Source organism: Scyliorhinus canicula, chromosome 5 (assembly GCF_902713615.1).
Source record: "Scyliorhinus canicula chromosome 5, sScyCan1.1, whole genome shotgun sequence".
Lineage (NCBI taxonomy): Eukaryota > Metazoa > Chordata > Chondrichthyes > Carcharhiniformes > Scyliorhinidae > Scyliorhinus > Scyliorhinus canicula.
Genome location: NC_052150.1, coordinates 227824158 through 227838682, shown reverse-complemented (window position 1 = coordinate 227838682; position 14525 = coordinate 227824158). Strand labels below are relative to the sequence as shown.

Here is a 14525-nt window from a genome sequence, read left to right as displayed (position 1 = left end):
CCAGACCCTGAGATTAAATGGTGCTGACTGGTGTCATTCTATTTTATTCCTTCACGGATTGAGCCTCACTGACTGGACTCGCATTTACCGTCCATCCCTAACGGCCCTGGAGAAGGTGGTGGTGGTGAGCTGCCATGCTGAACCTGGATGGCGTGGAGAACCCAAATTGCTGCTCAACTGACCCAGCGACAGTGAATGAATGGTGATAAAGTTCCAAGTCATGATTGGGGGACTTAACAGATGGTGGTGCGATATGTCCTCGAGGTGTTGAAGCAGCCTTGGTGAATTGCTGAAATGTATGGTGGGGTGGGGGGGGAGGTTATAGCTCAGTAAATGCCACTTGATAACAATATGGATCACTCATTCCATCATTTTGCTCATGATTGATGGTAGACTAGGTGGTAATTGGATACCTCAAGAATTTAAAGAGCTGGGGAATTTGCCAGTGTTGTCTCTGTACTCAGGTTACAGGACAGTTCAGGAATCAGCAGCAGGAGAAGTGGAGAGAGCGAGCGCGCCTCCAACCAAAATCACCAATATTTGCAAGGTAGCTATACTGATGTCCCAAACAGGGATGGAGCTATTGGTGAGTAGCTGGTAAGTGTTTCTTGCTAATATGTGGAAGGTCATGGTCGGGTATCTCAGCCCCATAGAATGCCCATCCTGTGTCATTTGGGAAATACTGGACATGTCACATCACTGTCTAGTATCAATCAGCAAACTTGAGCAGCAACTGAGGCACTATGGTGCATCCATGAGGCTTTGAACATAGCACATGTGTGGAGATGGTCACCGTAGCAGCTTAATAATATTAAGGCAGCGAGGGAATGAATGACCACCAGATAAACTAGGAGGACCAGGCAGGTAAGGCAGGGGTTCCATGAGTGCTTCTCTCTTTCTGGTTTAGCACAGTGGGCTAAACAGCTGGTTGTCATGCAGAACCAGGCCAGCAGCACGGGTTGAATTCCTGTACCAGCTTCCCTGAACAGGCGCAGGAATGTGGTGACTAGGGGCTTTTCACTAACTTCATTGAAGCCTACTTGTGACAATAAGCGATTATATAACCGGTATTCGGTACTCAGGAGGCCAGGTCCCCGACCAGTAAACAGGGATGGGGTGGAGGGTGAGCAGAGGAGTGGTAGGGGATGTAATAGGGAGGACAGGTGCTTCTTGGGATGGGTGAGGGTGACCAGTCAGAACATATGGCCCATATTGGCACCAGCGACATAGGTGGGAAGAGGTCTTTAAATTCCTGAGGGAAGTATATAGCTAAGATCAATAACATGGGGAAGGAAGAAAGGTGTTTCTGGACATTATGGAGGGCAGGTGGACAGTGCATTGTTTGGAAGTAATCATAATTCAGTTTGATTTAAGGACAAAGAGCAGGAATAAAAGCTACAATGTGATTTGGCAAAAGTGGATTGGAAACAACTGTTTGAAGATACTGTGAGAAGCATTCAAGAAAAGAGATAACAGAGCAAGCAAGCCTGTTGTGCAGCATTTCTAGGTCAATGGGTAGCCAGTATAGCAGGAGCTCCAAATGCTGCCTGCCTGGAATAGAAAGGCAGTGCTGTAATTTAGGAAAAGTTGTCAATGAGGAATGGGCAAATGTTGGCCTAGCTATCAAGGCCAAACGCCATTAATTAATTTGTAGCACCTTTTTTTTAAAAAAAGTAATGAAATGTCCCAAATTGCAGAAGGGCCTGGGTAACCAATGGAACAGCGCTCAGTGGTGGAGGGGGCTTGGCACGATGCTTAAGAGGCCAGAATTCGAGGAGTACAGCTATCAGAGGGCTGTGGGGCTGGAGAAAATGAGAAACAGCCAGAGGGATGTGTGTCGCTTGACCAGGAGCCTCTCAGATAGCTCCTTTAAAGATCACAATCCCAGATAGTTTCACAGTCCACTGAAGGAACTCACTGCACACAACCAATTCATCAAAAGCTTCATGAACTTGTTTAAAATGATTGTTTTATTAAAAACCCCTATTGCAGGAACTACCCGAAGAGTAGCCATTTTCTCAGGCCTGGCCAGGCTTAATTTCCCATGATCTCCATTTATCTATTTAATTTCCATGATTAAGGTACAATTTGAAAAACCTCCCTCAAGACATGGCATAAGATTGAAACCATTACAGTATTAGACATTGAACATACATATATAAAACTGTACAACAAACATGTTGGGTGGGACATCACAGACCTCTTTGTTGCAACTGTAACTCCATGAAGAAGTGGATGAAGGCTCGATGGAATTCTGATCCCAGATTACAGCTGCGCAGCATAAAAGATGGAAAGAGGAGGAAGAGACACACATACATACACCAGTCAAAGCTCAGCTATTTCTCAGAGGGAGAGACTGACAGACACCAGTTGAGGCACATAGATTGTTTTCTGGGATACGGTGGTCATTCCTTGTAATGGGGGCTGCGGTTGTGAAATCGCTAGCTGACGTACCGTTTGGTAAACAAGTTTTGGAGTTGTGTTCTTTTAAATCAAAAGGCTGTCATCATGACCAAGAGATTTAACAAACCTAGTAAAATGAGGTGGTTAGAGTCCATGATTAGTATTCAACAGTAATTAAATTCCAGCCAACACTGCTCAGTGAGTTGTCTATAGGTCAGGTTGTGTAATAGAAACATTGAATTCATAGAGTGCAGAAGGAGACCATTTGGCCCATCGAGTCTGCACTGACCCTCTGAAAGAGCACTCTACCTAGGCCCACTCCCCCACCCTATCCCCGTAACCCCACCTAACCTGCACGTCTTGGACACCAAGGGGCAATTTAACATGGCCAATCCACCTAACCTGCACATCTTTGTACTGGGGGAGGAAACCCACGCAGACACGGGGGAGAAAGTTCAAACTCCACACGGACAGTGAACAGAGGACTGAATTGAACCCGTGTCCCTGGTGCTGAGACAGTAGTGCTAACCACTGTGCCGTATTAAACAGCGCATTTCGAACTGCAGGGATATTAGTGAACCAGATGGGGTTTTTACAACAATCGGCGATAGTCAGGAGTCAGGCAGGTCACGATAGCTCAGGAGTTCCCACGTTATAATGATTCCTATCACAGGGCAGAGGGATTAGTGGGAAGCAGAGCTCCAGATCAGAATACAAAGTCCTCATGCTGGGAGTTTCTCAGCTCACAGGCAGTGCATTTGCAAGAAAAAAAGATGGATCAAAACCGAGCTGTATATTCAAAAATGAGCACAGGCACCACTGAAAATGGACAGGAGGTTTCTGAATACAGATCCGGTTAGTAAAGGCCTGTGTCCTCCAAAACCTGCTCCCCATCATTAATAAATGAGCCCCTCTCCACACACATTCAACATTTGGACGGATGGGGAAGCACATTAGAAACTTAAAGTTGGCCTGATCTGCCTGAACAGATAATAGTCCAGAGATTGCATCGCTGATCGCCGCTGCAGCTTTATCACCATACAGTCAAAGACAGGAAACAAAATTTACAATCAGAAGGTAGAAGTTCAGTCAGGCACTTAGTGAGAAACAACCAAGTTGCCGAGGATGGTCTCTGCTCCAGGCTGGTTTCAGCCCCCTTAAGATACAAGCATCAAAACAAAAATAGTTTTTTGAATGACTAGAGTTCATGGTGGGAATCTTCTCCAACACTTAATTCATACTGTGACGTGGTGAAACCTACATCCACTCCAGGCGCACACACGGTGGGTGTGAAGAAATGGATAATCGGGAGTGTAGCTACAGGACAGTGGTGCAAGTATTGCTTAAAATACTCGCCCACCTAACTTTTTAAATGTATTAATAAAGACGAGATGAAGGGCTGTCAGGCCAGGACTCCTTCCTGAGAGGTTATTCTATACATGTAGTTAATTCAGTGACCTCACTGGCTGTAGTGGGGATTTCAGCTTTGTTACAGGTGGGCATTTCCAGGGCCGGGGGGCACTCATGGAGTTTGGCGGCCGTGCCCCTTGGGTGCATATCTGGAAATCGAGTGGAGGTTCTGCAGCTTCCCGCGTGGCAGCCGCTTGGGATAAACGGACTGTTGCCGACCTGGCTTGGGTGAAGTTTGGTCATTCCAGCTCGCGCTCAAATTTGGAATCACTTCAGAAATCTACACAAAATTAATAACTAATTCGCCTGAAGGCGTACGATACGAGCTCTCCCTCAGAGAGCACTCACTCTCGTTGACGAGTTTGAAATTTCTTCATGTTACCGCACAACCATTTTGTTTGGCACGAGTTGAAAGGAAAACCTCTCCACAAGCAAGCGTGAAACAGGAAGCTTTGCACATGTAACTGCTGAATTTCAACTGGAACAGGAACGGTGTCAAAGGCCCTCACAGTCCCAGACTGTACCTAGGCAGCCTCCCGGAGGCTGACACCAGGTTGATTCATTCCTCACTAAATACATCGGGCGATTGTGCAAAACGAGGTACAAAGCAGCAGATTGTGTCGCAAAGAGCTAAAACAAGGTTGGCTTCAGGGAGAAGTATTAATAAAAATATAAATGAATCTTCTCTCCACCCAATAAACCGAGACATCACCAACATATCCCTGAAGAGAGTGTTTGTGGAACATATTTTATTCAGCTTTGCTCAGTGGGGACGGTCTGGTTATGATCTTATCGATCACTGTATTAACCAGTTGAGCTGAGCAGACAGATCCTCATGGTCGTGTTGACTAGCCACCCTTCAGCCCCGCCTGTGGCTTAGTGCAGGTGAAGGGACTCGGACAGCACCAGTTCAGACATCTGCGAACTACACCTGCCAGCTGTGTCACTCCATCAAACTTTAACTCAAAGGTTAGTGGGGGGGGGGGGGGGGGGGGGGGGGTGAGCACAGCCCTTTGCAACATCACCCAACCTCCCCACACAACGGATAGTTCATTCATTCAGAGCGGCCGGAGACGTGGGGACGAGGAACAAACCTCACCTGCATCAACTCAATAGACATTTTACTTTTTTACTTCGAGCAAACATTCCACACCCAATCACCCGGGGGGGGGGGGGGGGGGGGAGAGAGAGAGAGAGAGAGGGGGGGGGGGGGGGGGGGTTTAATCCAGGGCGCTGATTTCAATCAAAAAGACAATGGAGAAATCCGACATCGAGCTCATTAACTCCCAGGAACACATTCCTGAACACAACTATCCCAAATCCACCCCACCATCAGGAATATTGATTTCAGGGACGGAGGACATGGGACAATGGCAAACGCATCAGTTTTAACAGAAACCAAGAAATTCAAACCCTTTGTGAAGATGGAAAAATAGTTTTCCTTTTAAGGGCTTCTACCCCTTCTACCCCCCCCCCCCCCCCCCCCCGTCACAGGGCTCAGCAACGAGCCCCATCTCTAGTCAGAGGAGATTTTCAATGTTAATACCTTCAAATAGAACACTGAGCAGCAGCTGTGAGATCCAAGAGAGATCTTCAACAGAAAAAACCCAATAATCAACAATGTGCTTTAATCTCCGACATGGGGGGGGGGGGGGGCAGGGAGAAGAGGTGAATGAAATATCTCTCAACGGGATGCCACTGTGTCCCTGTTGTCAGCAGACTGACACAGCCTCACCTTCCTCTTGGACAGTTGCACCCCTCATCTCAGTGGCTAGTTGAAATGCTACTTTTAACCTCGTTCTCCTCCATCCTAACACCCGCTAATCCTCCCTGTCCATCAGCTTCAGTTCCCTCTCTGGGCTCCAATTGCAATATTCAGTGACTGAGGTCCCATATTTCTCACTGATCTGTGGGAGCTGAGTTCATGCGCACACACCCACACCCGCTGTAAACGGATTAATCAAAGGGATGGTGCCCCCGTGTTCCACAAAAACTTCCCTTCATCCAAAAAATATATATAAATTCCTCTCTGAGAAATTTCCAGCAATTATAAAAATAAACAAGACAGGCGTCATCACAGTCCTTGCTCATCCACGAGATCCTGTCGTTGTAGCTTTCCCGCAATCACTGACGTCCCTCATAGTTCAGGATGTAATAATCGTGCACATACATCAGCACCGCCACTGGCTGCCCAATGATCAGGGACAGCCACACTGCTGCATTGCCGTAATTCCCACTCAGAAACCTGCCAACCAACCATGCCAGCGGAACCTGGAAGTGAAAAAAGGTCAAAGTCATTCCATTTCTTTTTAACTTTCTGTACTTCACCCTCCCTGTCTCCACCTTCACCAACCTCCCGATAGACACAGCTGACGGCATGAATAACAGAACCAGCCTGACAAAAGTACAGTAGTCTCTGCATTAACCTGGGGTTCAGACCTTGCAGCCCTTAACCACATGGCCAAATTCACTTCTCCAATTCAGTGGAACACAAATGTAGCTGACAATTTAAAAAAATAAAATAAATTTAGAGTACCCAATTCATTTTTTCCAATTAAGGGGCAATTTAGCGTGGCCAATCCACCTGCCCTGCACATCTTTGGGTCGTGGGGGTGAAACCCACGCAAACACAGGGAGAATGTACAAACTCCACACGGACAGTGACTCAGAGCCGGGATCGAACCTGGGACCTCGGCGCCATGAGGCCGCAGTGCTAACCACTGCGCCACCGTGCTGCCGATAGCCAACAATTCTGGGCATCGCATTTGTTAAGCTTAAAATCACCTCTTTAGACTGGTCTGTGGGGAATAGGGTGGGAAATGACCTGCAGCGGAGGTGATCAGAAATGTATTACTAAGCTGCCGTGTTTACTCTGCTGTCTGTTTTTAAAACCAGTTCTAATCGCAGTAGCTTGCCCTCTGTGAGCATGGGAGAGGAAGGAAATTGTCCACAGCCTGCATCTCTCTTCCCCCCCCCCCCCCCCCCCGCTCGTGCAATAACTGTGACGTTCAGAGTTGAAGGTTTGTTACAACTCGAGGAAACCTACTGCCAAGTCAAGAGGAACATCCCCTTATTTTTCTAGAAATGTTACCGATTTGTGCAGACCTGCTCCCAAACAACCGGGAACCAGTGCACCCAGTCCATCCTGCTCAGCATCCCGACGAAGAACTGCAGCAGAACAGGATGTTTCAGCTTCTCCAAATACACCTCCCACCACCAAAAGCCCAGAATCAGGCGGCTCTGTTACCGTGAGCTACTCACCTGAGCCATCATCCCCATGAACGCCCACAGGCGGAACATCTTCAGAGGAACACTGACCAAGTACTAGAGAAATAAGACAGTCATTAGGACCCAAAGTAGTGACACAGTTGAAGCATTACCTGGAAATCGTGGCGTTGAGGGTCAGCCGATACTCAGCTGGTAGCATTCTCACCCAAATCAGGAGATGATGGGTTCAAGCCTCACTCCAGGGCTTGGGTACATAATCCAGGCATAACCCCCTCAATGCCTTACTATAGGAGTGCTGCAATGTTGCAGGTGCCTTTCTTTGGAGGTGACAGGAGTTAGAGATGGCTCTTGGGGCTAAAGGGATCAAAGGACATGGGGGGGAGAAGTGGGAACTGGTTTCTGTGTTGGATGAATAGCCATGATCAAAATGAATGGCAGAGCAGACTCGATGGGCCGAACGGCCTATTTCCGCTCCTATGTCTTATGACAAATTATCAGATTGAAACCCAACTCATTATTAATCTGGTGGTTGCTGTACACCAATTGTACCATGTGTTCCAACAGTGTCACGGACTATCTCAAAACACACTTTGTGTGAAGGAGATTCTTTGCGATGCCCAAGGGCACTGTGCAATAAGTAAGGTAAGGATGACCAGAGGCTGCTTTCCCCTTTAAGGGGGAGAGCTAACTGGTGGTGGTTTAACCTGAGGGTGCCGCACCTCAGGCGAGGGGCAAGGTTGAGAGGGTGGGGCCATCATGCAATAAGTGCCTCTGAGCTGAAGGAGCAACAAGCAAACTGTACGTGAAGGTTGTGGGAGGAGGTCAAACACGTGCCATTGCAGGGAGCGTCTGGAAGGAAGGGCAACACTGGGGGAGGTGATGCTGGGAGGAGGTCAAACACGTGCCATTGCAGGGAGCGTCTGGAAGGAAGGGCAACACTGGGGGAGGTGATGCTGGGAGGTCAAACACGAGCCATTGCAGGGAGCGTCTGGAAGGAAGGGCAACACTGGGGGAGGTGATGCTGGGAGGTCAAACACGAGCCATTGCAGGGAGCGTCTGGAAGGAAGGGCAACACTGGGGGAGGTGATGCTGACAACACTCAGCTTTAAAACTTCAAACCCCCCCAACATGCTGACCTCATGAAAGAAAGCCGATGCGAAGAAGACAGCCATCTGCGCCATCCTCTTGTTCACCCCTCTCTTCAGCATGGGTTTATAGAAGTGTCTGCACACAAAACACAAAGATATTTAACACATTTACTTCCCCAACAGCCCGGAACAACACAAAAAAAAATTTGAACCGTGATTGGATATTCCAATCTCTCCTGACCAACTTTACACTTTAATTAATAATAATCTTTATCAGTGTCACAAGTAGGCTTACATTAACACTGCAATGAAGTTACTGTGAAAATCCCCTAGTCGCCACATTCCGGCACCTGTTCAGGGGACACGGAGGGAGAATTCAGAATGTCCAATTCTTCTAACACGACTTTCGGAACTTGTGGGAGGAAACCGGAGCACCCGGAGGAAACCCACGCAGACACGGGGAGAACGTGCAGAGTCCGCACAGACGGTGATCCAAGGTGGGAATCGAACCTGCGACCCTGGCGCTGAGAAGCAGCAGTGCTAACCACTGTGCTACCGCGCCGCCCATAACTCAGAATCTCAGTTGTCAGTGTCCCACCCTGTACACAGAATCCCCGTCACCCCATCCTCACCCCCCCCAGTGTCCCACCCTGTACACAGAATCCCCGTCACCCCATCCTCACCCCCCCCAGTGTCCCACCCTGTACACAGAATCCCCGTCACCCCATCCTCACCCCCCCCAGTGTCCCACCCTGTACACAGAATCCCCGTCACCCCATCCTCACCCCCCCCAGTGTCCCACCCTGTACACAGAATCCCCGTCACCCCATCCTCACCCCCCCCAGTGTCCCACCCTGTACACAGAATCCCCGTCACCCCATCCTCACCCCCCCCAGTGTCCCACCCTGTACACAGAATCCCCGTCACCCCATCCTCACCCCCCCCCCAGTGTCCCACCCTGTACACAGAATCCCCGTCACCCCATTCTCACCCCCCCCCGTGTCCCACCCTGTACACAGAATCCCCGTCACCCCATCCTCACCCCCCCCCCCCGTGTCCCACCCTGTACACAGAATCCCCGTCACCCCATCCTCACCCCCCCCGTACACAGAATCCCCGTCACCCCCCGTCCCACCCTGTACACAGTATCCCCCTCACCCCCCCCCGTACACAGTATCCCCCTCACCCCCCTCCGTCCCACCCTGTACACAGTATCCCCCTCACCCCCCCCGTACACAGTATCCCCCTCACCCCCCTCCGTCCCACCCTGTACACAGTATCCCCCTCACCCCCCCCACCTTGTACACAGTATCCCCGTCACCCCCCCCCCCCCCCCACCCCAAGTGTCCCACCCTGTGCACAGTATCCGTCACCCCATCCTCACTGACCCCACAGTGGACCACACCTCCCCCCTCAATCCTCACCGACCCTCCCTGGGCCACACTGGTCACCCTGTTGTCCACACGGATCACCCTGCTGTCCACACGGATCACCCTGCTGTCCACACGGGTCACCCTGCTGTCCACACGGATCACCCTGCTGTCCACACGGATCACCCTGCTGTCCACACGGATCACCCTGCTGTCCACACTGGTCACCCTGCTGTCCACACGGATCACCCCGCTGTCCACACGGATCACCCTGCTGTCCACACGGATCACCCTGCTGTCCACACGGATCACCCCGCTGTCCACACGGATCACCCTGCTGTCCACACGGATCACCCCGCTGTCCACACGGATCACCCTGCTGTCCACACGGATCACCCTGTTGTCCACACGGATCACCCTGCTGTCCACACGGATCACCCTGCTGTCCACACGGATCACCCTGCTGTCCACACGGATCACCCTGTGTCCACACGGATCACCCCGCTGTCCACACGGATCACCCCGCTGTCCACACGGATCACCCCGCTGTCCACACGGATCACCCTGCTGTCCACACGGATCACCCCGCTGTCCACACGGATCACCCCGCTGTCCACACGGATCACCCCGCTGTCCACACGGATCACCCCGCTGTCCACACGGATCACCCCGCTGTCCACACGGATCACCCCGCTGTCCACACGGATCACCCTGCTGTCCACACGGATCACCCTGCTGTCCACACGGATCACCCTGCTGTCCACACGGATCACCCTGCTGTCCACACGGATCACCCTGCTGTCCACACGGATCACCCTGCTGTCCACACGGATCACCCTGCTGTCCACACGGATCACCCTGTGTCCACACGGATCACCCTGCTGTCCACACTGGTCACCCCACCTATTCCATCCTCCTTCATCATGGGGTCTGGCACTTTTCCTTATGCCACTGCCAATCACCCTGGGATGTTCTCTTTCTCCAATGCTCAAGAAGCTACTAAACCCGTCAGATCAGGAACAGTGGGCACAGACAAGCGGAGGTGGATAAACTTTGAGAGTAGACTGAAGCATTTGGATGTCTTAACTGTCCCCTCACCTGCTGCACCACTTGTGGACGGGAATGTTCCAGTTCTTCCAAAAATAGGTGACAGTCTCCGAATTCCTGGGGCAGAAACAGATGGTTACACATTTACTTCAACATGGAGAACCTGCCAATATTTCCCCAGGCGGCACAATGCCACCCACTCCTCCTGGCCCTGGGACATCAAGTGAAATTGGCCAAAGTGGCTGTAAAAACAAGAACATGGGTTCTGTCCGCTGCGCGACTGGCAGATGTGCCGCTGGGCCGTAGGGAGCAGGACAATCCCACTTCGATACACAACAAATAGATAAATGAAGAGGAGCAGCAATGCAACTCCACAAATCGGCTGCAGCACCCTTCCTGGATGGCTGGTGAGTGGGGGTGGGGGAGGTACAAGAGGCCACAGCCTCAAGAACCACCGCTGGGAAGTGTACATCTGCGGGCACTGGCTGAGATCTGGAGCAGGTTTGGCAAAGTGACCCGTCTCTGCCGAGACGGGAGAGCGTTTATCTGAAGTTACATCACAGGGGCTGGTTTAGCTCACTGGGCTAAATCGCTGGCTTTTAAAGCAGGCCAGCAGCACGGTTCGATTCCCGTGCCAGCCTCCCCGGACAGGCGCCGGAATGTGGCGACTAGGGGCTTTTCACAATAACTTCATTGAAGCCTACTCGTGACAATAAGCGATTTTCAGTTCATTTCATTTCATCAGGCTGCTACAGTTATAGAACTGCAGCTCGGCGACTTTGGAAACAGTCACCAAGAAGGATGAAACCCCAATATCTCTTGGCAACTGATTTAACACCCAGAATGTGCCAACAACGACTATTCCTGCCGAAGATACTGTCAACACATGTCTTAGTGCAATGAAACGATAAAGGAAGGGAAGAGGAGAAATGAAAGGCTGGAAATTGGATAGTTTTGATAGGCAATGACACAGGAGGGAATGGGCTGGGTTACAGAGATCAACATTTCCAAGGGTTGATCACTAGCAGTTCTATTTTGACACGTGTACTTTACAGTCAGTCTCTCAGAAACTTCATGGGTGACTAGCCGAAGTATAATGTTGATAAATATTCCCAGTTGGAATGTTGAGAGGAAGATCCTCCAGGGTGGATAGCGAACACAATATCCCACAACTCCACTGGCCAGTTCTTACCACCAGTCCCTGTAGAATTCCCGATCTCCAAACATCATCAGTTCAGCTAGAACGTTCATGGAGGAGTGGAAGAACCAGTAGAAGAAGATGAGCCAGATCATGTGGTTGGGAACCTGCAAAAGGCAAAGAATGGAGACTTCAGTTCAAGGTCTTTTGTTACTTTCGATTCTCGTTTCAAGGCCATGGAGAGCCCCGAACAGGCGCCGGAATGTGGCGACTAGGGGCTTTTCACAGTAACTTCATTTGAAGCCTACTGGTGACAATAAGCGATTTTCATTTTTCATTTCATTTTAAGTGCAGGCAGGGATGTACTTCTGAGGCTGTATAAGGCTCTGGTCAGACGCCATTTGGAGTATTGTGAGCAGTTTGGGGCCCCGTATCTAAGGAAGGATGTGCTGGCCTTGGAAAGGGTCCAGAGGAGGTTCACAAGAATGATCCCTGAATGAAGAGCTTGTATGAGGAACGCTTGAGGATTCTGGATTTGTACTCGTTGACGTTTAGAAGGATGAGGGGGGGTCTTATTGAAACTTACAGGATACTGAGAGGCCTGGATAGAGTGGATGTGGAGAGGATGTTTCCACTTGTAGGAAAAACTAGAACCAGAGATCACCATCTCAGATTAAAGGGACAATCCTTTAAACAGAGATGAGGAGGAATCTCTTCAGCCAGAGGGTGGTGAATCTGTGGAACTCTTTGCCGCAGAAGGCTGTGGAGACCAAATCACTGAGTGTCTTTAAGACAGAGATAGATAGGTTCTTGATCAATAAGGGGGTCGGAGTTAGATACACAGAAGATAGGAGATGGAGGAGGCCTTTTGGTCCCTTCGAGCCTGCTCCACCATTCATCACGATCATGGCTGATCATCCAACTCAATAGCCTAATCCTGCTTTCTCCCCATAGCCTTTGATCCCATTCTCCTCAAGTGCTACATCCAGCCACCTCTTGAATATATTCAAAGTTTTAGCATCAATTACTTCCTGTAGTAATGAATTCCACAGGCTCACCATTATTTGGGTCCGAAATGGTTCACCCTGAATCCTCAGACTGTGACCCCTGGTTCTGGACGCACCCATCATTGGTAACATCTTTCCTGCATCTACCCTCTCTAGTCCTTTTAGAATTTTATAAGTCTCTATGAGATCCCCCCTCATTCTTCTGAACTCTAGCTAGAACAATCCCAACCTAGTCAATCTCTCCTCATATGACAGTCCCGCCATCCCTGGAATCAGTCTGGTAAACCTTCGCTGCACTCCCTCAAGAGCAAGAACATCCTTCCTCAGAAAAGGAGACCAAAACTGCGCACAATACTGCAGGTGTGGCCTCACCAAGGCCCTGTATAATTGCAGCAACACATCCCCGCTTCTGTACTCGAAACCTCTCGCAATGAAGGCCAACATACCATTAGCCTTCTTTACTACCTGCTGCACCTGCATGCTTACCTTCAGCGAATGGTGCACAAGGACACCCAGGTCCCGCTACACACTCCCCTCTCCCAATTTACAACCATTCAGGTAGTAATCTGCCTTCCTGTTTTTGCTTCCAAAGTGAATAACCTCACACTTATCCAAATTATACTGCATCTGCCATTGGTTTGCCCACTCGCCCAACCTGTCCAGATCATGCTTTAGGATCCCTGCATCCTCGTCACAATTCATCCTCCCACCTAACTTGGTATCATTTGCAAACTTTGAGATGTTACATTTTGTTCCCTCATCCAAATCATTAATATATATTGTGACTAACTGGGGTCCCAGCACCGATCCCTGTGGCACCCCACTGGTTACTGCCTGCCAATTTGAAAAGGACCAGTTATGGGGAGACGGCAGGAAAATGGGGATGAGAAAAATATCAGCCATGATTGAATGGCGGAGCAGACTGGATGGGTCGAGTGGCCTAATTCTGCTCCTAAGTCTTATGGTCCAAGGCAGTGAAACCACAAGCCAGTTATCAACTCGAACACAGGACCAGTTATCTGTGACTCTGCTGCTTCAGAAATACTCCTCCACTGTTTAATAAGCTTCAAGCATACTATAATAAAATATACCGTATATACTCACGTATCATGCGACTTTTGAAGACCTAAATTGTAACCTAAATTTGGGGGGGTCGCATGATACGCGAGATACAAAAATTCGCGGGTGTTTTACTTGCTGTTTGTTCTGATGGGAAGACGTTCAGCCACTTGACGTTTCCATTCATAAAAACATGAATGGAAACGTCAAGTGGCTGAACATCTTCCCATCAGAATGCTGTGGTCAAAATCTGAAGAGTAGTATTCCTGATCATATGGGTAGTTTATTCAATACATGGCTGTCTTTTTCCGATACAGAATTCGCGGGTGTTTTACTTGCCGTTTTTATGAATGGAAACGTCAAGTGGCAGAACGACGCTAGTAAAGCCAGCTGGAAAGCTGTTCGATTCGCGAACAGCTTTCACAACAGAATCCACTCTGCAGAATCCACAGACAATGATACCATTTGGAAGTTTTAATTTGGGCATTAATTTCCAAAAAAGTGACTCGCATGATACATGAGATATAGCATAAAATCATGTTTTGGGGATGAAAATTTAGGGGTCGCATGATACGCGAGATCGCATGATACGTGAGTATATACGGTATATTATTCAGGAATTGAGTGCCCATGGATAGTGAGAGATGCTCTCTTGACCATACAGCCTGTGATAGTAAACATCACCGCAGTCATGCAGATTGAAACAAGAACTCAAAGCTGTACATGAGGACTGAAGATTGCAGTAGAAGGGACAAGTAGCAGCAGTGGTAAGGAA

General features: G+C 49.4%; 1 protein-coding gene across 2 annotated transcripts in view; it reads right to left on the bottom strand.

The window, feature by feature from the left end:
* Window positions 1–5293: 5293 nt before the first annotated feature.
* Window positions 5294–14525, bottom strand: part of LOC119966642 (diacylglycerol O-acyltransferase 1-like) — a 146306-nt gene continuing 137074 nt past the window's right edge. For both annotated transcript variants that reach the window (XM_038798684.1, XM_038798685.1), the window contains 5 exons: window positions 11739–11851; window positions 10598–10663; window positions 8178–8265; window positions 7075–7137; window positions 5294–6084 (listed from right to left, as the gene is read on the bottom strand). In XM_038798684.1, coding sequence (XP_038654612.1) covers window positions 5938–6084; window positions 7075–7137; window positions 8178–8265; window positions 10598–10663; window positions 11739–11851 — 477 coding nt within the window. In that variant the 3' untranslated portion in view covers window positions 5294–5937. The remainder of the gene's footprint in view (window positions 6085–7074; window positions 7138–8177; window positions 8266–10597; window positions 10664–11738; window positions 11852–14525) is intronic.